The sequence below is a fragment of the Arvicola amphibius genome, chromosome 3 (assembly GCF_903992535.2).
Source record: "Arvicola amphibius chromosome 3, mArvAmp1.2, whole genome shotgun sequence".
NCBI lineage: Eukaryota > Metazoa > Chordata > Mammalia > Rodentia > Cricetidae > Arvicola > Arvicola amphibius.
In genome coordinates, this window is record NC_052049.1 from 142,237,179 (window position 1) to 142,264,018 (window position 26,840).

Here is a 26,840-nt window from a genome sequence, read left to right on the forward strand (position 1 = left end):
ATGGGCTCCAAAAAGCTAGTTCATGCACTCAGAATAAGTCCTGGTCCCACTGCCAGGCCCCTCCACAGATCAAGTCACATAACTGTCACCCACATTCAGAGGGCTTAGTTTAATCCAATGTAGAATCTCCAGCTGTCAGTCAGGAGTCTCTGAGCTCCCAATAGCTCTGGTAAGCTGTCTCTGTGATTTTCCCAATCATGATCTTGACCCGCCTTGCTCATATGTTCCCTCCTCCCTCTCTTCAACTAAGCTCCAGGAGCTGCTTGACTGTGGATCACTGCATCCATCTGCTTCCATCTGTTACTGGATGAAGGTTCTATGATGACAATTAGGGTAGTCACTAATATGATTATAGGGGAAGGCCAGTTCAGGCCCCCTCTCCATCTCCACTATTTCTAGGTGTCTTAGCTGGGGTCCTTCTTGTGGATTCCTGGGAATTTCCCTAGCCTCTGGTTTCTCCCTAAGCTAATAATGGCTCCCTCTATCAAGATATCTCTTTCATTGCTCCCCCTCTTGCCCCTCCCCCAACACGGCCATCTGGAGTCCTCATGCTCCTATCCTCCCCCTTTTACCCCCTTTCTCAGTTTGTGATTAGTTCACTTATTGATTGACATTGTTTTTAGTTTACTTTTTTTTTAGTTCTCAATATAGTTGAGATTTTTAACTGCCTGAAATATAGCAAGCAATGGTTTGCTTCCACTGTGTGGTCTGTCTCTTTGCTCTCTTGATGATTTTGTCTGATGTGCAGAAGCTTGTTAATTTCATGTGATCCTATTTGACAAATCTTGGGGTTACTTGCTGTGTTTCTGGAATCCTGTCCAGACAATTCTCATCTATATCTATACAGTCAAGGGGTTTTCCTCTAGCAGTTTCAACATTTTGGGTTTGAAATCAAGGCCTTTGTCCCATCTCAAGCTGATTTTTTTTCAGGGTGAGATATATGGCTCTAATCTCATTCTCCTGCAGGTGACTATCCAGTTTTATTGGCCTGTTTGTTGAACAGGTGATATATATCTATCAGTGAACAATATTTTATTCTTTCGTCGAAATCTAGGAGGCTATAGTTGTGTGGGTTTATATCTGAACCATCTGTTATGTTCCTGTGGTATACATGTCTGTTTCTGTGTATGAATTTTTGAAAGGAGAAGTGGAGGCCAAGGGATGACTCTGACATTGATGGGGAGAAGGCTGAGTAGTCACATGTCATAGACCCCAAAGACAAAGGGGACCTTTCTCACATACACCTAGCCCCCAAAACTCCCTGCTAACCCTCAGAATTGGACTTCATGTACCTCAAACCTTCAAGGGTTCTGTATCTAATGCTTTCTTCTCAGATGCTAGTATGGCAGAGTATGGTATCCTAGGAGTAAGTAAAGTAATATTCAAAATAAAATAATTCTAAAATACAAAGAACAAAATCTTTATTTTTAATTAAAAAATTAAATTATGTGTGCCTATGGGTGGGTCTGTGCATATGAATGCAGGTGCCTGTAGATACCAAAAGGGGACCTCAGATCCCCAGAGCTAAGTGGAACAGATGATTTTAAGCCACTATGTGTGGGAACTTGAAACCAAACATGGGTCTTCTGCAAGAGCAGCATGCTCCCTTGACTGCTGAGCCATTTCTCCAGCTCCAGAATAAAATATTAATAATATAACATTATATTACCAATTCTAAAAATCAATTGATGATTCATTTATACTACTAAAAGAATAAAGATAAATTGGTTTGATCAAGAAAATTCTTTAGTGTACATTTTATTGTGAAAAGAGATAGTCCAGGAAAAGAGAGGTCGGGGACGATGGCCATGCCCTCTTCTGAAGAGCTGGGTGATGTGACTATGGGTGCCTATGGATGTCTATGTTGGGGTGGCATATGCTCTGTTCCTTCTCAGTTCACTGAACTGCTTCCCTGCTCTGCCCGTGACTCACTGGCCTTCTTAGGGGTAAGGTGCCTTTTCTCCTCTATGTGGTAAACAATTACTTGTCTTTCAAGATTCAGATAAGACACAAGATGTTTTTTCTCTGAATAAACATTCTCTGAGCTCCTGATTCTGTATTTATCAAAACCCTAGTACCTGCACCAAGCTTTTATTCAAAACTTTCTTACTGAATGAATAAGAAAAATACCACAGGAAGGACCATACTCTTTCTTTTGGACCTTATTAAATATTATAAATTTGCAACTTCCAACTAGTGGCATGATTCTTGTCCATAAACTTGGACTACTCACATGAATTTGTAAATAAATTCTGAATTTATGTCTGACCTTTATAGTCATTAAGAAGAGGTGTATTAAGAGGGCTGACATTAAGTGTTGTTATATAATTTTGGCTTGAACTTGCTTGTCTGAGGCATGGAAAGCATCTCTCGGTGGTCTCAAGGACTTCAGATGTGATGGGAAGCAAATACAGTGATATAACCATGTAGGGGATGCTCTGTGTTGTCCTGTTACATCTCTGTGTTCCAAGATCCATTGCACATAGTGTGGTTTACGCCCATTGTCTATGCATTAGATCCTATGGTATGGGAGAAGAAGTTTCACCAAGTCCCTGCTCACATTCTATTTTAGTCCCTGACTAGGAATGCGACCCCAGGCAAGTCACTCAGTCACAGGAGTACCCATGTCCAATAAAGAAAGTCAGAACACATGCTGTTAACTTTGAGAGGATGGTAGACGACATATGTTTGAGACTGTGCTGGATACTTGGTAGTGGTTTAATTACAGCTGACCAATTATTCCTTATAATCCTAAACTCCACATTTATAAAATATTCTGAGTCTAAGAACAATAGAGGATGTTAGCACAGATACAAAGGCAAGGCAATTCTCATTACTGTCCTTACCAAAATGTAAGTAATTGACTAAACAATTATTGAATATCTTAGCTTGGTTTTCTATTGCCATGATAAAACATTATAACCAAAACCAACTTGAGGATGGAAGGGTTTAGTTCAGCTCTCACATCCAGTTAGCAGTCCATCAGTGAAGGAAGTCAAGGCAGGAGCTCAGACAGGAACCTGGAAGCAAGAACTGAAGCAGAGGTGATGGAAGGATGGTGCTTACTGGCTAGTTCCTCACGGGTCCCTCTCTCAACCTACTTCTTATACAGCCCAGGACCATCTGCTACCCCCATAGGATGGGCTCCCCCACATCAACCATTAACCAAGATAATCAAGGCAAACTTGCCTACAGCCCAATTTTATGGAGGCACTTTCTCAATTCCAAGATATGTCTAGCTTTGTGTCAAGCTGATAAAAACTCAGCCAGAAAGAAGAATATCAATGTAAAAATAATATGTAATTGCTAATAATATGGCCTTATGAATGTCATTTATAAGGCCATAATTTTGTACTATAGGTTGTTAAGAGAAAAGTATCCTACAGTGTGGAACTGTAATGATGATTTCTTATGTATAATTTGAGTATATGTTAATGTCATATACCATGTCAGTCTGTAGAGCCCTGATCCAGTAGGACTGTGTTTCCTTGTGACACTGTAGCCTGGTGGTCACTGAGGGAACACAAGTCAGCAAAGGATGCCTTTCTCAGAATACTCACTGTTAAGCAATGCACAGCTGTATAGTACTTATTAATTAATACACTTGAGTACATGTGTGTTTATATACATATTTACATAAGGATATACCCATTTGAGTGAAGATATGTGAATATTAATTATTAATTAATACACTTGAGTACATATGTGGTTATATACATATCTACATAAGGATATACCCATTTGAGTGAAGATATGTGATATCATACACACACGTGTATGACAAGTGATAGCTATATATATACGTATAAGAGTTAGCCGGGCGGTGGTGGCGCACGCCTTTAATCCCAGCACTCGGGAGGCAGAGGCAGGCGGATCTCTGTGAGTTCGAGACCAGCCTGGTCTACAAGAGCTAGTTCCAGGACAGGCTCTAAAGCTGCAGAGAAACCCTGTCTCGAAAAAAAAAAAAGAGTTAGATATATGCATATATTTATATTATAATGAATTTGAAGTTGGTATAACAAGATGTTTTACACTGATTATTTTATAGTTTTTAATTGAAAAACCAACATAAAATATATTATTAAGAGTTAGTTCAGACCTTTGCAAAGAATCACATGTGTCTGTGCGTTTCTGTGTATGTCTGTGTCTATGAATTTGGGAGTATAATGCAGATTGTCACTGGGGAAATATTGCCACCAGGTATGCTGACTGTAAACCTCTGTTGAGTCAATGTGTGAGCCTCTCTTAGCCTTCTGTCTCATGGGGAGAGTTTATTTTCAGACTTTCTCTTATTTCTGAGTTCCATGAATCATCTGAGAAAGAGTTCACTCCCAGGAAAGGTTGCTGCTTCTAAGAAAATGTCCTGTATAGATTCAATTCAGTTTGCCTTAGTGAATAAGTTTTGTTCCCTGAACTTGGCAATTTTATAACTTAGCTTACTTAGGCTTATTGTTGAGGTGGAAGATCAAAGGTAAAGAATGGTAAGTGGGCTTTTAAAAGCAGGTGGAACTTAACATTTTAAGTAAATTCAGACTGCATTATGGTCAGGAAGGAACAAAATGCCTTCTAGAGACAGAGAGGCCATAATAGCAGGGAATCTTTCTTTCTTGGCTTTAGGCAGTAAGGTTCTCTCTTTCCTCCCCTTTTAAAAGATTTACTTTTCCAGCACTCGGGAGGCAGAGGCAGGCGGATCTCTGTGAGTTCGAGGCCAGCCTGGTCTACAAGAGCTAGTTCCAGGACAGGCTCCAAAGCCACAGAGAAACCCTGTCTCGAAAAATAAAAAAAAAATAAAAGATTTACTTTTGTGTGTGTGTGTGTGTGTGTGTGTGTGTATGTGTGTGTGTGTGCGTGTGTGAGTGTGTGCGTGTGCATGCGTGTGTGTGTGTTTCTCATGAGTGAAGTGGCTGTGGAGACCAGAAGGAGGTTTCAGATCATCTGGGGCTGGAGCTACTGACATCTGTGAATCACCATATGGGTCCTGGGAACTGAAGTCTGATCCCTTGCAAGAGCAGCAAACACTCATAACCCTTTAACCAACCTTCCAGATCCCTCTGTTCTTTCTTGTATCAAGGCCTGAACTTTTCCTACAATTGGTACAGAGACTTCAACACTGAGCTCTTTCTATTATTTGATAGGTTCTGCTTTTTTTTGATAAGTTCTAGGAACTCCTTAGACTCCCACTCACTCAGTAAGCACAAGGAGACTAACTAAAACTGAACTTTCCCACACCATCGTTTCTATACTCCTGGTTTATGGCTAGGAGCCTACCACCCAAGGAACATTGTGGGCATGAGGGTGGATATAGTTTGAGACCACTACAGTACAGGACACTGAGTCCAGGCAGTTGAATTTAACAGCTGTTTCTTGGTATAGAGTTGCAGCTTATGAATCCTTTAACTGGAACATGAGTAAATAAAAAGAAAAGGGACCCTTCTTTGTCACCTCAGAGCAGGAGGAAGGGTTGCTTATCTGATTATGAGAACACGATTAATGAAGAAAAGATAATACACGAATAAATTTATCAGAATGTGATAATTGCTTCAAGACGCACTCAATCTCAGAAAATACTCCAGGGAATTTAACATTGGAAATTACTCACACTATGATCAAATGGTTGAAGCCAAATGCATGAGTAAAGGAACCTGAGACAAGCAGAGTAGGAAACTATTGCTTCTCTTGAAACACTGCTCTTGGAAGAATGGTAATAGAATGTAGTGTGGAGCTGTGGGCTGTGTTTCTGCTGCCCAGCTCCAGGCCGCCTGGCTAGCTTATGCTCCAAAATAACAACACACAAATTGTATTCTTTTAAACATTGCCTGGCCCATTAGTTTCAGCCTCTTACCAGCTAACTCTCTCTTGTTTTAACCCATATTTAGTAATCTGTGTAGCACCACAAGGTGGTCGCTTACTGGGAAAGATTCAGCACGTCTGACCTGGTGGCTGGCTTCATGACATCTCTCCCAGAGAGGAGAGGCATGGTGACTTCCCGAGGCATCTGCCCCACTCCCAGCATCCTGTTCTATCTACTCCACCCACCTATATTCTTGGCCTATCAGGCCAAGCAGTTTCTTTATTAATTAACCAATGAAATCATCAGATAGATAGAAGACACACCTATATCAATGGAACATTGCACCTTAAGGGGAGGAGCTGAAACATTTGAGTTACAATCGCAATGGGACTCCATCCACAGAAATCTTTACTGGTGCTTTTCTTTGAGACCATAAAAGCAGGGAAGGAATACTTTGTTTCTTTTCCCTCAGGGTTCCTTTGAATTCTTGCCCTGGACTGTTGAAACAAATCCTTTCCTCCCGGAGCTACTCTTGGCCAGTGTTTTCTCACAGCGACAGAAAACGAATACAACTCTCTGCTCACTACTCATTCGTCTGCTGGTGGACGTCTAGAGCTCTTCATTATTAATGTCCTATTACGTGTGTGTGCCTTACCTGGCTGTATCAGTCTTCGTGTACAGTTAAGTGGTACTTAGATGGCATCTGCTCACCTGTCATAAATAGTCCTATCCATAACATCATGCATGTGCTAAAAGTGTTTTAGCCAAGCTGTTTAGAGTGAATTTTATAGGATGAGTGCTATGCATATTAAATATTAACCTACAAGTGTCACAGATACATACACCCATGCTACCAAGATATCCTCCAGATATCAAACACGTGCTCACCCTAACACCCGATCTCTATATCTTTATTCTCTAATAGTAAGAATGATCACACTTCAATCTTTAAAGTCAGGTAACAGCAAATACACCTTTTTAATATATACTCACACTTTAGGGAACATACCTTCATCATATATCATCTACACACACACACACACACACACACACACACACACACACACACAAAGAATTTATATGAGTTTCCATTTTTTCATCCAATGCATTTAAAACAGCAGCAGCAACAGCAACAACAACAACAACAACAACATCAACCTCATAAAATCTCCTCTCATCTCTTGGAAATTTCTTGGCAGAGAAAAAGAGTTGGATAGCTGAGATTTACCTGTTGGAATAACATTCATTTCTGTAGTCACCTAACTGTCCTTTCTCTTAGACTCTCCCACGATGTCTTTGCTAGGAAGGGAAGAAGACATCTTCGCAAGAAACCCTGAAGTGACCGTGGAAACCTTAGTCGCAAGTGACAGCTGTGCAGTCTCCTAGCCAGACTGCATATGAATGCAGAGCTTGACTCAGTAGAGGAAATCTCAAGGGTAAACACTGTTAACTAATCCCCCTTCTTCCCAAACATCAGTGACACCAGGCTCAGAGAAGGGTGCACACTAATCACCAAGGAACTGCAAAAGACAAACCACCATAGGGAATTCATTCCAATTACTTTTCTACTTAAATATAAGCTTTAAACAATTATCTGGAATAGAGCAGTTCTGTTTCAGAATTCATGAGCAGCAATGTTAGTTAGGCTTCCATTCTCTCTAGACAAATGTAGGGTATCATGCAAAATGATAGCAGATAATGCAAAACCAAACAGCAAAATTCCAAGTCCCTGTACAGATGGTATAAAACACTCAACAAAATCTGTTTCATTTCAATCTTTGTAACTGAATATATGCATGAAAATATCACTGAATTATTTGTTTCAGTTCCTTTTTAGAATTAAACAAGGTAGGGCTAGCAAGAAGGTTCACTGAGTTAAGGCACCTGCTGCCAAGGCTGATGACTTGAGTTTGATCCCAGAGACCCATACAGTAGATGCTAACCACTGCCCTCCACATGCCCATGTCTGTACCCACAAATTTTATCCAAAAAATAAATAAATGGAATAAAAAGGACAAAGTGCCAGGCAGTAATGGTACATGCCTTTAATCCCAATGGTCAGGAGGCAGAGGTAGGCAGATTTCTGTGAGTTAGGGGCCAGCCTGGTCTACAGAGTGAATTCCAGGACAGCCCAGGCTATGAAGAGAAACTGTGTTTTGAAAAGCCAACATGACATAACAAAACAAAGCAAACAAATCAAAAAGGTAAGTAAGGTATAAATAGGCAGCAACTTAATAGTTAAAGTCCACTTTAAACCAATTAAAACATGGCCTGTCATAGGTCATCAAGGGGACAAATGGACAGCATTGGAACTCATGGAACACAGCTGGGCCATTGGCAAAGTCATGCATGAGTGAACCTTGGAGAGGCAAAGACATGAGTTATCCTGGGGACCTCATGTTGTTATTGAGCATAGCTCTGATTGTTACCTTTATGGTCACCACATCCCTCGTAATCTACGGATTGTATGAAGATTCTCAGGGGATTTCCAGGTCCTCTTTGGGCAGTGCTACTTACAATATTAATGATTCAGTTTTGCCAAGCATTGCTGCTGGAATAGATTGATGATTCAACCACCAATCTTAGAAAGAATTTAGACATGTAGAATTGTTCGTAAGGCTAGGTTAAGGTGTTTTTGTTAATGGCTGTGAGGTAGAAAATCTTGGCGAACAATTTAAAGTTTAGAAAGGCACATAGTTGAGTGAGGGACTCATTGAGGTCAAGAAGAGCGATGACAGCTGGCTATTGCTGGCTGAGCCACCTTTCTCACTAGGGTGGGTTGGCGATCAAGGGTGGTGATTAACGCCTTGTACCCTCAGCTTCCAGATACTAAAAATAATGTTGATGAATGAATATGCACCCTGAGGATTTAAAGTACAGCTGACTGCTTTTCATATATAAAAGTTTAGATTTGTGATTCTTTTAAGTTTTTTTTAATATTATCTTTTGAGATAAATAATAAAGTGAATGATCCTGTCTTTGTAACTGCAAAATGCAGACCACCAGCAGAAGAACTGGCTGAGAGAAATACCTTGCTCGCTTACCCTCTGTTAATCTCTAACAGGTTGCTTGGATATGAACCTTCTAGCTATCTTTCCTGGTCCAAAGAATTCACAACTTGTTTTTCACCTGTAATATGTAAAATGTTTAATCATGGAAAATATGTTGTTTTTTTTACTTGTATTTGTTGTAACCATTCACTCAAAAATTGGAATGTAACCACATTTTAATTTTTATATTACTTAAATGATTTTCTGGGGGTGTATAAGCTATAAGGGGAAAAATAAAGACTTGAGAGAAGGAAAACCCCAGGAAAGATGTAGAAGGAAAACTAGAAGAATGATATCAAGAGTGACAGAAGGAAAACATCAGGGTAGAAAAACAGAACAGAAAAGAAATAGAGTAGAACAAGCCACAGAAAAAATAATAAAAGAGAAACCTAAGCTTTGGTCCTTGGAAAAGTCCTCATGTGTCTGTTTTTCTGTCCAGTAGTTCACCTGCTCTTCATTTCCTCTTCAGTTTCTCTGACCTGTTAAAGGTTTGTGAGATCTTGATGTGTTGGAGATATGTGTGTGTGTGTGTGTGTGTGTGTGTGTGTGTTTCCATTTTCTGATGGCTTCAGAGAGTTTTTATTTCTTTTATAGAAAAGTCAAGCTGAGTGATTAGTTGGCCAACTTTATGGATTCCCCTCAATCTCTGAACTGCTCAAGACTGATCCTTATAGAAGCAATAATGGCCTCTGTGTTACCAAATTAAAAAGGATATTCTAAATTTTATGTAATTTTCCCAGCATATCTTTCTGCACAATAGAGTCTCATGAAACAATAGCTGTTGGACGCCAGTGAGGGCCTTGGGCAGCACCCTGAAATGGAGCTATATCAGTTTCTCCCAGAATCACTGTTGATTTTTCTTACTGTGCCTTCAGTATTATTCTAGGTTCTGTGGGAAGAAAGTGAACAAGCGTTGCTCAGATCTTTTCAGACGGAAGCCCAAGGGATTTCTGCCTTCTGCTTTTATACTTTAGCTGAATCAAAATAAGTTTTTTCTTCTATTCTGCTCCCCTGCTTCTAGTTCTAGCCAACAGCATGGAAGTTCACTGAACACATGGGAAAGAAAACAGCAAACTATCCAGAAGACTTGACTGTCTTCAGGCAAGACAATATTCTGGAATTTTGAATTTAAAATGGACATCTGAGCTGACCAAAACTACTTTATGGTAGTGAGTAGAGAGAAGAAAGATTGTGTTGGGAACTTTTAAGACAGATGCCATTAAAACGACTGCAAACTGAGGCTAAAGTAAGATGCTTTCACTTTTCACAAGGAAGATGCTGTCACTGGTAGGAGACCAATATCAGAAAGCTTCCTTTGAAAATGACCATAAAGTTTTAGGTTTATTTTGTATCCAATATTATGTATGAAGGTCTTGGTTCAAAATGACCTCAAAAGTTCATTGAGAAAAGAACACTAACACGTCTAAAAACAGCAATCATGAGGGTCTATAAAAAATGCTAAATTGCCATGAAAATGGGAAAATGATACACACACATGTATGTACCCAACATGGCACTCATTTATGCTGCAGAGTTTTCAGACTCCATCTGCCAGCTGTGAACAGGTGGCAGTAACACTATATTCCCTCTAGGAATACGTGCTGAGAATTAGAAACCGAAGGTTGGGGTTCTCTCTTTTTGTGTGTGCCTTCAGGAAAATGAACATTTCTTTATTTTCTGTAAATATGATAAATAAAACCCACGACACGAGGATTCCTCTGGTATTCAAAAGAGTTTAGGTCTGAAGCTGATTTCCAGCGGGGGTTGTCACTGTGGACTTTGTTCTTGCCTCTTTTTGGTTTTCTGAGTTTTACAAATTTTATTGACTATCTCTTCATTGGTCCTTCTCTACTTTGCCATCTCCTTAGCCATAGCCATAACATTTTGTTTTCTCATTTTCTCAGTTATTTTAAAATATCACAATCTAAAATATACCTTTTCTTGCACAGTTTAACACTCTTAAAATAATACATTTCTAGCTCTGTTGTCAAGAACATTGTACAAGTGTCATAACCCCATTCTTAATAATTATGTGCAATATAAATCTTTCTTATGCTTAGGTTTACATTTTTAATTTTTATCAAATTTGGGAAAGAATGACCTTATTTTCTCAAACCCTTTTACTAGTGTTCTAGTGTTTTTTTCACTAGTGTTTTTCACTCTCTTGTCTTTTGTGGATTCTCATCGGAAGATGCCCTCAGGGAAACTTAACCCACAAATGAGTGAGTAGCAGAACCTCACAGCTCTTGACTCTTTTGTCTGCAAACAAAACACACAATACGAGTTGTCTCTGAGTTCCATTTCACTAAGTCGTTCTGTCGGGAGGAAGGGTCTTTTTCTTCCCCCAAGAAGGCTTCCTATAGTGAAATTCCCACCACCCTATAAACTCCCGTTTTTAACTCTATTATTTACTAAGCACTTTAATCATTTTTTTAGAATTCTACTGGATTTCATGTAGCCCAGGCTGGCCTCAAACTCATTATGGAGATGAAACTGGCTTTGAACTGCTGATCCTCCTGTCTCTTCATTTCAATTGTGGGGATTAAAGAACCACCACACCCAACTTCACTTTCAGTTTGAAACTAAGCGGAGCTCGGGACCCCGTCTACCTCTACCTACAGAGCACAGCAGGGCGGTCTTTAGCATTGCATGTTTTTCATGGTACGCTGTACACTAATTCTCTTTGTTTCATGAAACTCAGTCTAGTTTCCATACTCCTTCCTGTCCTCGCAAAACTCATAGATTCTCGTGCAAAACAATGCCAAAATAAACCACTGCCTGTTGTCTCTACTGGGTATCGCCAGTAACAAAGGCTCAACCTCATTCGTAAGTGAAAGACAATGCTGTCTGCTTTATCTCCCTTTCTGGAACATTCATAATGGGGTCTGTGATTAGTAGAAACAGACGACAAAAAAATTTAGGCTCATAAAAGGTGACTAGACTTTCTCCTGCTTCCAACAATCATGGATGCTCCTTCCATGACAAATGACATGCAAATGCGGATCCCAGCATGGCGAGTTAGCTCAGGCAGCTAAGGAAATGCTGCCTTTCCCTCCAGACATGAGAGAGACTGTGCGAGCGATCCAGGCAATAAATCAAATCTTGATTGCTTTCCGCCTGTCATTTTAAAATATTAACCTGCTGTGGTATGCAGATACTTTTTATTTAATTGTAGTGTTAAATAAATCATCTTGTATAGAACATAGTTTATGTTTAATTCACACTCATCCCCGGCTGAGCAGCACGCGACTTGGTGACAGTCAGACGCCCGTGGCTCTCTGTCTGCCACTACAGTTGGGTGTCTGGGAATGGATGCTGTTGACAGACACTTCAAAAGGGTCAAGGAAATCACCTCTGTGAACAACACGGTTACATTTTCAGGGCGCTCTTTCGGTTACAGGGCCTCCTGCAGTAGCACTGAATTGAAGTGGAGAATGATGTTTGTACGTAAGTGAAGTGGTTTGAGGGTGGCTTTTTGTGTTTGAACACTTGGTCCTGAGCTGGTGGCTCCGTGGGCGAAGGCTGTGGAGCCTTTCGGAAGTGTAGCCTCACCGGAGTAGGTTCTTGGATGTGAGACTTCAAGCTTCGTAACCCACCCTGCTTCCTGTTTGTGTTTGGCTCTTAACTGTGGCCACAACACCGGCACCACCATCCTTTCCTGCAAGGTTCAGAGCTCTTGCATTTACTGTCAAATGGACACGCTTCACCTTTGCTTACTTTCTGTATACCAATGGAGGGAACTGCCTCTTCTCCATTAATAAGCAAAAAAGATTACTCTATCACGAGGAACTAGAATCAGATGCCACACTTAATCATAAAATGATCACTCAAGTGGTCATCGAAGAGCCAAGATGAGAGCACCTTAATTGTATAAGATAGATTCCATCTCCAAAGGAATGATTTGCATTATCACAGTTGATCTTTATATGATCATTTGGAACTGAGAGATGTGTGAACTGAACGGTCCTTCCTTCTCCAGGCTTCGGCAAGGGCGTCTCTCTTTTATGTGTCTCTCTCCAAAACGGCCCATTCGAAAGCCACATGCCATTCATATCTTCTTTAAAGTTAATTTTAAGTTAGCACACAAGAGATTGCATTTGTTCGTGGCATTTTCATATAGACCTTGCTGTATATGTAGCTCTTTGTTCCTCTGCCTAGCCCTATCCGTTCCCCCTCTCTGCCTTCCTATTACACCTGCTCCATTGAACTTTTCTCTTTGTCCCCTTCTCTGCTCCTCTCTTATGAGATTTTCTCTCCATTTTCTGTTTCTAGCTTCATGAGCTTACACACACACTTTCTCTCTCTCTCTTAAAAATTAAAATTTCTCAATTTAAGCTGTGTAAGAGGGGTAAAATTAAAATGGAAATGCCTTATAAAAATCTCCAGAGGGCATCAAAGGGCCTTTAACAGAGTAGCAATTAAACTCGATAACCACATCCAAAAACTGAACAAAGATTTCGTTTCATTTTCGCGAGGTTTGTGTTGGCTTGCCTCCTCCAGGTTACCCGCTTTTCAGAGCGGAGAGTCTGGCCGCAGGAGAAGGCACATCTGGCCATCGTCACTTATACCATGTATCTGGCTTCACAGCAGGGGGGCTGCTTTTTAGAACTGGCTCTTCCACAACCCATCTGAACTTCAATTTTCTCATCAACAGAATGAAAGCGATGGGCCCAGCAACCTTGCAGGCCTTCTGCGCAGCCTCCGCTCTCGTTCTGTTTCAGCGGAGTTACAGTTTGACATGCTCTGACACTCACCTGCCCTTGCTACCAGGTAGGAAGACTTCTCACATGAGACCATTACCACTGTGATGTCATGATTCCCAGAATCTGGATATACAGTTCTGGGTGTTTACCCCATGCTTTCTAGGTTGTCCGGGCTTTACATTATTCTTGGTGTGAACACTGGCCACTAGCATATTTAGACTTTCTGTATGGTCCTGACATTGATGGGGGCACCTTTTCTACACACACACACACACACACACACACACACACACACACACTTATCATTTCTTGGCTGATTTTTCATGGATAATCTTTATAATATTAAATATGTTTGGTGGATTGCTTTTTTCCTCAGATTGCTACTGGTGACCTACATATCAAATCCCTTAGAAGTGTTTTTGCCTGGCATGCACTGCATTGGCTCTTATACTGTTTTATTTCCCCTTTCCTGGTCATTTTAATTCAGGTTATCCGACTTTCATCCCAGTCAACACTGACTAACAAGGATATCATTCATGAAATCCCCCAAAAGCCTACAAGACACATAGACATATGGAGTTCATTCAATGAACTGATCCCTGCAAAAACAAAACCCAAATGAGCCTCATGAATCCTTCAGCTTTTTGTCTTAGGAGACTTTCGCAGTCACTTTCCAAGAAATGTAGAATCACTTTGGTTCTCTGAGCTTAAAAGACAAAGCTTGAACTCTGGGAAGAACAAGGCAGCTGGAGGTCACAGGATACAGTATTAAAGAGCACAGAACAGAAGGAGGATTCCAGTTGTCTGCTGAGGATTCCTTGAGATGACATTTGAATGATGGCGAGGGTGTGTTTGAGATGACTCCTCAAGGGTTGCTTAAGAACAGTGGATGGGACAGAAGCAACAGAGCCCAGCACCCACCCACGGCCAGTTAAGAAGCAATTTTCCAATAAGCAGACAAAAAAACCTAAGAATTCAAGAGTCAGTAAGCAGAGTGCACTTATGGCTCGGGCCTTCTTAGAGAACAGCGTGATTATCCTAAAGCCCAATTTCAGTTCTGTGTAGCAGATTTCAAAGCAAGATCCAAAGAAATGAAACTTTTCTATATAGCCGATTTTCAGGAGAAAGAGAAAGAGTATTTATAGAATGTCATAATACCCATCTGCAGACAAAGTGATCTTTACAATGTTGTCCAAGACACAATATAGACTTAAAAGTGTGCAAATAGAAAAACCTGCTGCAGATTGAGCAAACCTTGAAGACGAAGCTAAGCTGTGAACAGAAACTCTCAGATTGGTAGCCAGTGGCATCAAACATTTACTGTAGGTATTGCATAGGCTCAAAAGTTAACAGACTCTTAGGACCAATGAAAATATCCAACAAAGTAGTAGAATTCAGAATCAACAGATTAAAAAAAAAACAGTTATTTTACACACACACCATGGCAAAATCTTTGAGGAAGAAAGCAAGACAAGAAGGTCACTGATTTGACCCTGAAGAAAAACAAACAAAAACTGAGGAAGAAACCCAACCAAGGAGGTAAAAAGGCCTCCAAGGTGGAACTGAAAAAGTTATGCAGAAGTGGAAGAAAACTCTGGAATATGCAGTGAATTAATAGTTGTAAAACTGGCCACACAACCAAACAACCAATCCCATGTAATCCCAGTAAAAAAGCAATGATTCTCGTGACAACTCTGTGAAACAAGGCACTGTAGCAGGCTTACTTAAGGGAGCATAGATGACTTGAAGCCAGCTGCATCTTTCAAAAACTCCTCTTCACCCTAAATGACCACTCACAAAAGCTGGTCTGCTGGAGCTTCCAGTCACAGTCAGCCTTTCCTCTCCTGTTTACTCCTGTGTCTGCCACAGACTCAATGCAGAGGGGCAGGGTTACCTGCAGCTGGGATAATGGGGAAGCAGGGAGGAGTTAGGAGTTGGAATCTCAAGCGAGGGTCTGATGGCCTCACCTGCTCTTCTAGAAGCAGAGGCTCATAGGTGGGGTCGTATGAAGGTCTCATGCACTTAGTTCAGATTTCAAGATAGGAACAGCAAGGTCATGCCCAGTGGGCACAGTTCCATGACACCACAGTAACAAAACATGACACTGGATAAGAGCAGAAGCGCAGCCATTGGACTGGAGTAGGATAGGGCAGGATCAAACAGAATAGAGGACCCAGAAATAAACACAGAAACCTTAACCTAAATGGTCCCCAACAAAGGGACCAAAACACACGTTAGATAAAAATAGCCTTTTCAAAAAGTGATGATGGTAAGACTGGACATGTAGAAGATTATAACTTGATCAATATCACTTACGTTATATGCTCATAAACTACTTTTAGAATTGAAATTTGAAGCTACTAGAACAGTGCTTCTCAACCTTCCTAATGCATCCCTTTAAAAAGTTCCTCAGGTTCTGGTGACCCTCAACCAAAATGTTGTTTTACATTGCTACTTCATAACTGTAATTTTGCTACTATAATGAATCCTAATGTAAATATCTTTGGAGACAGAGGTTTTCCAAAGGGGTTGTGATCCATATGGTGGGAACTGCTGTACTAAAGGAAAAGATGGTGGGCATTAGACTAGGTAGAGACCTATAGAATAGGACTCCAATAGCTCAGGAAATAAGGCAAGAATGACATATGAGGTTATATTACATTAAAAATATTCCGCACAGTGTGGCTGAAAAGATGACTCAGTGGTTAAAGGCACTGGTTGCTCCTATGGAAGACCCAGGTTCAGTTTCCAGCACACATATGGTGGCTCACAACCACAATCACTTCAGTTTCAGAAGCCCTCTTCCGGTCTCTGCAGGCACCAGGCACACAGATGTTGCACATACATACATGCAGTCACTCAAACACACACACATAACACAAAATAACTCTTATAAAGAGAAAACAAAACATTCTGTACAGCGAAGAAAATTAGATTGAATTGAGTCAGAGCATCAAGAGACAGACAAATTCAAGAGAATTCAGGCACGTGTTAATGGAATTTCCATAACTGGGGTGAGAAGTGGTAATAATCTTTACAAAAATAAAGACCAGGAGTTTTTCCATATATGACAGAAAATTCAGATCTGTAATCTCAAGCAGCTCAACAAATCCTAAGCATCAGAAACACTAGGAAAGGGGCACTATTCCACATCACAATGACATTATACAAATGAGTTGATAGGATAACACATCAAAAACAGCAGAAAGGGGGGGAGGGACATGTGCCCTATAAAAAATGAAGGCCACAGGAGACTTCCTGCAGTGAATGATGGGAACACAGACTCAATGGAATATATCTTGAAAGTGATTTTACAACATGATAATCTAACCTATGTGGACATGTCAATACAGGAAAAAGACAAAACACAGAAAAAAGAACAGGACATAATCCAATGTCTGACTTCTTATCAAAACTCTCTGCACATCGAGAATATAGTGGAAGATGTTTTTCCTAAATGAAGAAATAGCAGCCTCAATAAAGCCACTGCTAGGACTTGAATTAGCAAAGGCAAGAATGCTTCTTGGTAAGGTAGCAATGAGGCTGAGATATTTGCTGTGTGATTTCCATTGGATTTAATACTAGAATCTCATACAGGGCTATTAGACGATGAAATTGTCTGGAGTTGACTCTTCCATTGTCTTACTTTGTAAAGAAAATGATAAGCTGATTTTAAAATTCATATGAAAATAATGACTCAGTCTTAATGTAGTCAACACAACTTTGAAAAATGGATGAACACAGCTAATGCCTTCTTAATTTAAGACTTTTTAATAAGGGTTTGGTCCATCGACACTCCATAGTCCTGAGTACAAAAAGACAAACAGAACAGAACAAAGCGTCCTGACATACAGCCACCCACATAGACAGAGCTGAGTTTTATCAAAAGGTAAAGAAGCAATTTAGCTGAGAACAAACAATGCTTTCAAAATGACAAATACTCAAATATTCATAGGTATAACTTATACCATACTACATTTTACTTAAATATGCATCAAGGTCTAGATGTAAACCTATAAAGCATATGTAACTAAAAAATACAAAACTCTGAAAATGCCAGAATGTTTGAATAGGCACTTAATCGAAGAAGATACACAGCGTATAAGCTCAGCAGTGCTTACAATTCATAGTTGTTAGAGATTTAAACCAAAATGATCTGCATAAGATGCTACTGTATATAAGGTAGAATGCTAAGATTTATAAGATTTAAGACTTATCCTTAACAAGTACTAGAAGTTTGGGTTAGATTCAGTACTCCTGCACATTTATGAGATAAATAGGAACTGGTACTGAAATATTGCACAGTAATAATAAGTTAAGAGCTAGAGATGCATTCTAAAACTCAAAACACGTATACGGAGCAACTGGAAGTCTATGGGAGAAGGGTGCATACCTCATGATTCTGTCAATGGAAAATGTAGGAAATGAGGATCACCAAGTATGCTATATCAGTACCCTGACTGGCTTCTGCTCAGCATAAGGAAAATCAGGAGGAAAGCCATCTGTGGGGCATGACAAACCTTTTAGGAGTAAGAGACAAGCTCACCACCTTGTCTGAGGTGATGATTTCACAGAAGCAGGCACAGAACAAACCTTAACTATTCACCTATGTGCAGATTTAGCCTGTCAACAATGCCTCAGTCAAGGCATCCTAAAAGAAGTTTTGTATGTGCATCTCCCACTAAGGGTCTGGAGGCTCTAGCTGCATCCTGTCCACAGGATGCTGCACCAGTCCAGCTGCCCCAGCTCTGAGTTCTTTGCTCTCTCTAATGGCTGGTTTCCATCTCTCTCCCCCATTGGGTTTATTCATTTACTTGACTCCAGTAGAATCTCAATTTGTAACAAACCATTGATTTCTTGTCTTCTGTTTAAAAAGAGTTAGCGATTAGCCTGCCCATCCCTCTGAAAATAGACACCATCCAAACCTCATCATTCATTCCATAGTTACACAATCCCAAAGGATTCTCTAAACCAATTTATGAACACTTTCTCATTGGTCCATATACAAGCAAGTAACAACAAAATCCCACACCTCACTAGTTAAACACTTAAACAGATCCAAGGTAGTTTACTTAGCAGGTAAAGGAGATGCTATAGACATAGGCTCCTCAGTGCCTTTGTACCAGATAATAACTAAAACTTTCCCACCCCAAAAAGAATTACAGAAAGAAAAGAATCTTGGACAGAAAAACGATTTCTTGCTGCTAGGTGTAAGATGTTAGAGTGGATAAATAAATGTTCTTTTAGAGAGTGAAAAGTCATGAAGTTGTCACCAGCCATTTCCTCTGAGTGGTCTACTCTCATACCAGGATGGATGGGCCAAGTGGTACCCAAATATCTCTCCTGTCCTTGGTCACAAATCTTCAGAGGTAGTGCAATGCTTGTCCAGCTCATGGCTTCCTTTCTCTGAGGAGTCACATCCCAAGTCACAGACTATACAGTAGACCACACCCAACCTCCCTCCAGTGCTGCGCCTACTGTGTACCTTTGTGTGCACACCTTCATGCATTTCACAAAAGTAAACAAAACATTTTTCCCCACTGCAGGTTTCCATGAGCTCCGCCTAATGTTTACAGAACTAAAACACAATGCTGGCTTCTTTAGCCTTCATGGGCCTGTCTTGAGGTCATTCTCAAACACCTTTTGTCCCTGTGATAGCTTGAGAGTGTGTACTTACAAGTAAAACCGCTCATCCCACACTGGATTCAAGTTTCCAAAGATGGTTTTTGTTCTTCTTTTATTTTTGCCAACTTGGACTGTCACGTAAGGGTCACTGGATCCGGTTTTGTCTTTTGCCTGCAAGCCTTGTGCAGAAACCACTGAAATGAATCAGAAATAACTGACAATGCTTCCAGAAACAAAACAGTTAGAGAAAATATTTCCTGTCAGTTTGTCCTGGGCTTGCAGATCCATCTTGATCACTCATGCTCACAACCCACAAGCTGCCATAAAGATCTATAACAGAATATGCACACTGACTGGACTGTCTTTGTCCTTTCTCCTCTTGAGCACTGACCACTATGTATGCCTACCACTTTCCCTTTGCCCATCTGTTGATGGATATTAGATGCTGGGAACTGTGCTGCAGGTAGCACAGAGTAAGGCTATTTCCTTAAGATTGCGGTTTGATTTCTTTGGGGGCATATACTCCGTAGTGGGGCTATTGGAGAACGCAGTAATTCCCTTTTGAGTTTTTATAGGACTCTTGTTGTTCTGCACAATAATGGTATTAATTTATATCCATCCCCCTCTCCACTGTACAGGGCTCCTTTCCCTCCACATTCTGACCCACACTTATTTTTTGCATGTTTGGATGATGAATGTTCTAATGCATGAGGAAGTAGCTCACTGTGGAGGTCTGAACATCCCTGACAATCAGTGGTATTGAACATTATTTTCATGTACTGTTAGCTAGGTATAAATCTCATCTTGATAAATGTTGACTCAAGTCCTTGGTTAAGTTGTTAAACATAAACTCATAACTAAGCACTGTAACTTCCTACAACATACATGATCTTTGACAACATTGTGTTAAGTGAAAGGACCTGATACAAAATGATGTCATTCCTAAAGCAAGACTACCACCACAGCACTGTGTACAAAAGCTGTTGAGGTCTGAAATAAAGATAACACAGTGATCCAGCCGGGCGGTGGTGGCGCACGCCTTTAATCCCAGCACTCGGGAGGCAGAGGCAGGCGGATCTCTGTGAGTTCGAGGCCAGCCTGGTCTACAAGAGCTAGTTCCAGGACAGGCTCTAAAAAAGCTGCAGAGAAACCCTGTCTCGAAAAACCAAAAAAAAAAAAAAAAAAAGATAACACAGTGTGTGTGTGTGTGTGCGCGTGTGCGTGTGCACGTGTGCTTGTGTGTGTATGTGTATATGTGTGTGTGTACCAAATTTATGATTTGCTAGGAGGATCTTATTTCAAGAGACATGTCACATATCAAGGCAACTACAGCAAATGCCATTCACCACATCCTTGAAACACAGAATGGGTGGCTCAAGCTTTCAGGACAAAGTGATGATGATACCACATACTTTATGAATTAGCTAACTAGATTTTACCGCTCTGAACTCTATTCATATTTCAAAACACCATGCTGTACATGACTAGAAACATAGTCTTATAGCTGTAAATTTAAAAAAAAAATCAAGAAAATATCCAATGATAAGCATTTATATGTATGTAGTGACTCAGGTTATGATGTGGGAGTCCCCTCTATATGTTGTGAATACCATTGGTGAATAAAGAAACTGCCTTGGCCTGTTGATAGGGCAGAACTTAGGTAGGCAGGGAAAACTAAACTGAATGCTGGAAGAAAGGAGGCATAGTCAGAAGAAGCCATGTAGCTCCATGTAGACAGACATAGGAACTTTATCTGGATGAATAGAAATGGGTTAAATTAATATGTAGTAGTTAGCCAATAAGAAACTAGAGCTAATGGGCCAAGTGGTAATTTAAATAATATTATTTCTGTTGGATTATTTCAGAGTTGAGAAGCCAGGAACCAACAAGTGGCCTCTTTGAACAAGGTTACATGAACCATATGCAAAAAAGTTGTTCAGCAAAATTCAAATGTATGTTATTTTAAAATTTAATGAATTTGTTATGAGGATAGATTAGTGTAATCTAGTGAAGAAAGTTATCTTTATTTTATTATATAACAAAATGAAAGTTAAGAAGAGTGCTTATGTTTCGGTTTTGGCTTTTTTTTACATACATGGGTGTTTTCCAGCATGTATGTATGTATGTCACATGTGTGCAGTGCTCATAGAGGTGAGAAATGGCATCAGATCCTCTGGAACTCAGGTGCCCTGCAAGAGCAGCAAGTGCTCATAAGCACCAACCCATCTCTCCAGCAACAATGTGTGTGTTACTAGCATGCAAAGGACCAACTTTAGAGTTTAATCTAAAGAACTCAAACCATCACTGGTCTTTACTTTAGGATCAGGTGGACGAGTATGTAGTTAGCTATTGAAATGAGTCTCCTTAAAGAAACACATCAAAATTGACCGTCAGTGAGGAGATCATCGACCTCACTGGCGTTATTCAGTAGGGGCAATTGAAAAGCTCATTTTTGAAGTCTTTAGGGTGGGAGAATACAGACTGAAATTATTCTAATTATCCTTTATATATTTGAGAAAATTGAAGTAACTGGTAGATTTGTCAACAATGACAAGATTAAAAAAAAAAACCTATTAGTTTGCCTGTGATTTTATTTTTACTAATGGTAATTCCTGAGACACATAAACAGCCTCGATATGAAATAAAACACTTAAGAGATGTATTCTACCTGTAATGGTTATTTTTGCTGACCATTTAGAGGTCCCATCCAGCACGCTCTGCTTGGCAGCCTTGGTGTGCTGGGCAAAATCCTCCTTGGAGATCTGGAACATTTCCTGAATGACTTCAAACACCTCTGGCCTATTTCTCTCCCTTATCTTCATCCTTTCCTTCATGGCTGTGATGATGGTCAGGGTCTTGTCCTCAGCACCATGTTTGGAGCTCTTCTCTGCTGCTCCTGCAATAGAAAATCAGAGGCTGTGTGGCCGAACAGAAGTCGCTCTGTGATGGTTCAAAAGGAGAGGCACGAGTATCCGAGATGTAGCTTTCAGGAGCTGGGACAGATATTCCGTTAAATATCAGGAGAATGAATCACTACACTGAGAACAATCAGTGCTCATTAGTATTATTGGCAACTGAGTGAACTTCTGTCACCCATACAACCACAATACTGGGATAAATAATGAGTTCTATAAGTAATTGCATTTAAAGAAATTCAAAATAACACGAAGGATGCATGAAATCAGTCAGGTGTGTCACATAACACATGTACGTATTCAATGACTCTAAATGAAACAAAACTAGATTGGATGTAAGGGGTCCATTTCCCTGGGAAACCAATAAGCCAGAGCTTGTCCAGTTTATTCTGAGTGATTGAATCCACTTTCTGGGTATTCTGTGCTTCCCAAATGCCTCTGGCCATGGAGCATTCTCCCAAACACCATGTCTGTGGCCCACAGCTTCTGCACACACCACAGGTATCCTCACTCCTGGGTGTGACCTCCTGGGATGTGAGTGTGTACATGTGTGTACATGCCTGTGTCATGGCACACATGGAGATGTCAGTTAGGTCCTGGGGATTGAACTTGCACTGACAGTGTTGGTGGAAAAGCACCTTTATCTGCTCTGCCATCTGAGCCACCAGCCCTCAAAACGTCTTTAATTGAGATTAAAAGAGAATGCATCCCTCTTTAAAGACCTTTCCAAATACCCTACTCATCTGTTACAGCATGCCCTCGAACAGCTGCATATCTGTAAATTATGTGTCATTAAGTAATTAAGCATGTTTGTAATTTACCAGTAACAGCTTGACTACATAGTGTAGAATTCTTACTTAGTAAAATATAGTTAGGTTGGACGGGGTGGTTGCACTTAGCATCTTTGGCTTCCAGTATTGAAACGTTCCTTAAGCGTCTGAGATGGGTAGAAAATGCCTACAGGTTTCAAGGTGGCTGGAGAAATTTGCCTAGTGAGTTACACTAAGACTTCCCAAGGGATAGGAGCAGCTTGAAGATGCTCATTTTCCACCCTCATACCCCAAAGGTCAAGGTCGTGGCCACTGGTTAGTCCAGAGCCTCTGGGAAAGAATGCTCCAGTCCTGTGATGTGAAGGGCCCTAGACTTAAGCTTCTAACACAGCAAATGCTCACAGAAGCAGCAACTGCCAGATTCAAAGCTAAGATGCCAGGAGAGTTCTTGTCCCAAGCTGTCAAATCTCTGACAATTAACTCTGAAACCTCTTGCACCTCTTCCTTTGATGCTCTCCTTGTGTTTCGGCTTGAGTATGTGAGGAACAGTCAGACCCCGGAACTGAGACCGCCAATTTGGGGAGGGAAGGCTGACAGACACTTACGTTTAAGCCCCTTATCTGTCATTTCCAGAGAAGATATGTCGCTTTGAAATTTTTCTGTGTTTACATTTTGTTTCTGAAGAGCTTCCATCAGAGTTTCAGACACGAATTCCTAATTAATTTGGCAGCTGATCTGCAAGCCCTTCCCATGGCTCTATTGTTCATCAGACCCGCATCTTAATTTTCCAATCAGACTGTTTTCTTTAGATTGCTGCAATTTGTCACAAGTTTCCAGTCCCTTGGGCTTGTTCTGTTTATTTCAAAGTAATCAGTGATAACGGCAGATAAGCATTTATGCAAGTCTTTCAAAGTCCTCAGGTCTTGATCGGCAGTAGCTGAGATCAGAGGAAACAGCACCACCACCACCCGAAGTCACCGGTGAGGCGCTGCCCAGATGCAGCCTTCACCGCCCCTTTCAGACCACTCACGGGGCAGTGCAGTCACACACAACACAGCAGTGGAGAAGTCAGCTTAGACAGACGCAAGCGTCCTCCAGTCAGCGAGAGTTCAACCTGACACAGGAGGACACGCAGGGAAACGCGCTCCTTTCTCCATAATTTCACAGGACGATCAACCAGAACCTCTCATTTTTTTTCATTATTTTAAATCTACTATTTGAATGATGTAAACTTTGATGTGAAATTCATAACTTTCTATTTCACAATTTAGTATTTTTCCAAATAAGCATGTCTGCCTGCCTCTCTCTTCCCCATCTCTTTTTCTCATCATTTCTTTCACTCCAGCACTGTGCATGTATATATTCTTGTGTGCATATATATGTATATATATGTGTGTGTGTATATGCATATATACATATACATACATACACATATGTATGTTATATAACACACACACACACACACACATATATCTTCAACGTTCTCAGTTCCCAGCCACAGGTGTCCTAAACAGGTCTGCGCTCCTCAGGACTCTCTCCTCAGTACACTGCCTTCTACTCTCAGAACATAGTTCTAGCTTCTCCTTAGCAGAGAACACAGTCCTCTAACAGTCATGTTGTCCGCCCGTCACTACAGAAAACAAGGGTGACAAGCCCCATCTGTAACATTAGCACCTTCATATGATAGAACCACTGTCACCTGGTAACCACTCAACCGCCCCTTGTGTGTTTACCACTTACACGTGACCCACTTACCTGTGTGGCTGTCTGCATCTCTAGCTGGTAGGGCGAATGCTCTATTAGAGGTATAGCCTAGCATCCGGCACATGATGTAGACAATAGCATGTGCTTACGAGATACAGAAGCCACACACATTCTTGAAGGAATTAAAGGTAAAAAGACAATTATAGTCAATTCAAAAAAACACCCTCTTCTTGCAGACTATGCCATGGGCCATAATACTGGAGGGAGTACTTCCCTCTATGCAAAATAATCAAAGGGCTGAAGTATACAATTATGAAGTGCAAACACCTGGCCCTTGGCTTCCAATTAGGAATTCACAGAAAACAAGGACTGTGTGTCTGTCATCAGAAAGATGAGCCTGCTGAACCTGAACTTAAGGGCCTTACACAGCACATCAGAGAGCCGGGACAACATAAAGGCTTGCATCTAACTACACACAGAAGCAATGGATTAAGATCAACACAAGGGCATGCCCCCAGCTGCACACGGAAGCAATGGGCTAAGATCACTTGGCAATACCAATGCTTGGGGTAAAGGAGACAGCCTGGGGTAAGCCCCCACCTGCCAGTTACTAGCAGATGTGTTCTGAATGCTTGTGCCCCACAAATGCCAGCACTGAGGCCTAACCACCAATGTGACAGTGTCAGGATGTAGAGGGGGCAATGGTTTCAGAATAATAGGAAAGTGCTGAGGGCCAAGCCCTGGTGAATGGGGCTTAGTGCCCCTATAGAAGAGGGCAAGGGAGTCCCTTTCCCTTTATCCTTGTGGAGCACAGAAAATCAGTAACTGGCCGTGGAACAAATGTTGGGGGTGAATGGGGGCTGATTCAGTGAGAAGTAAAGTTCTGATATTTCAGCATCCATCTAGATTACGGTAATTTGCTATAGAGTTCCAAATGGACCAGAACAGCGGCATGGCATGTTGCATTTGAATTCTCCTCCCCTTCGCTCTTCTCTCCTTCCCTTCCCTCCCTCTCCTGTCTCTCTCCTACTTTTTTCCTCCCCTCTGTCCTCCTCCTTCCCCCTCTCTCCCTCCCTCCCTCCTTTCCTTTCTTCCTCCTTCCTTCCATTTCTTTTCAGACAGGGTCTTATTTCCCAGGCTGACCTTGAATTTGCTATGTAGCTGATGATGCTCCTGAACTCTGATCCTCCTATCTCTGCATCCTGGGTGCTGGTGAGCACATCATGCCATGCTTGGTTTTATGAAGCACAAGGTACTGTGCCTTTCAGCTTTGATGACTGCTGAGCAAGCATTCTACCAACTGATCTTCACCCCAACCCTCACAGTTACTTCTTCACCCTAACCTTTGTTGTCTCATCCCTAAGCAAAAGGGAACGGTGGTAGTATCTTTTTTAATGAGGTTAGGTGAGGATTAAGCAAGTAGGTAGAGTAATAAATAATGAGAGTTATCATCATCTAATGATGATTAAATGTGGGATTTTAGAAAGTCAAGCAGGTAGAAATCAAAGCCATCTATCAAGGCATTTCATCCTAACAAGGAATTTCAGGACTTTGAGCTCCGTAATTACTGTGAAGCACCCACGAAGAATACTGTATCCAGTACCATCCAAGGGCTACTGTTTCCATTGCTGTTAGCCAGTTGGGGTCAATACAGGGCTTAGAAACAAATGACTCTAAAGTCCAAAGACACTGGAAAAATTAGTTTGTTTGTTTGATAGTGTTTAGACACGCAGAAGCCCTTACATGCACTGGAGGTTAGCAGACTAGGTAGCAATGGGTTAACACCAGGGGAAAGTACATGGAGTGTCGGGACTGAGGCGTGTGAGCACTGCTTTTGCTCTCTGCGGTTTCTAGCATAGAAACGTGTCTTTCCCTGTGACATCATGTGGGTGGTCCTCTTTGGATGCCTGTTTTCTTTCCAGGGAATCCTGTAGGTGGGCACAGAGTTGATATCTTCCCACCCTTCCCATCAGCTGCTTTATATCTGAGATAACCCCAGCCCTCCTTCTTTCAGATGCCTTCAGTCTCTTCGTGCAACAGACCTGTGACTCCCCCAGAGACCACCTCCTCCTCGGAGACTCAAAGCTTTGTAACCCACGATTCTTGCAAACAAAGGCCTGGATAACTGGAGGAGCCACGGTGTGCTGGAGCATCTCTCCCATCCCTGTAGGTGGCTCCGTGAGGAAAATGGGGATATGTGGGCTGGGGGCCCTCACCCCCAAGGAACAGTCACCTCTTGCAGAAGTGATCTGTCAGTGGATCTGCCTCCAAAACCAAGCCAA

General features: G+C 41.2%; 1 protein-coding gene across 2 annotated transcripts in view; it reads right to left on the reverse strand.

The window, feature by feature from the left end:
* Positions 1-26,840, reverse strand: part of Unc13c (unc-13 homolog C) — a 417,871-nt gene that overhangs the window by 220,168 nt on the left and 170,863 nt on the right. For both annotated transcript variants that reach the window (XM_038322705.1, XM_038322704.1), the window contains 2 exons: positions 21,838-22,065; positions 19,222-19,363 (listed from right to left, as the gene is read on the reverse strand). In XM_038322705.1, the coding sequence (XP_038178633.1) occupies positions 19,222-19,363; positions 21,838-22,065 (370 nt within the window). The remainder of the gene's footprint in view (positions 1-19,221; positions 19,364-21,837; positions 22,066-26,840) is intronic.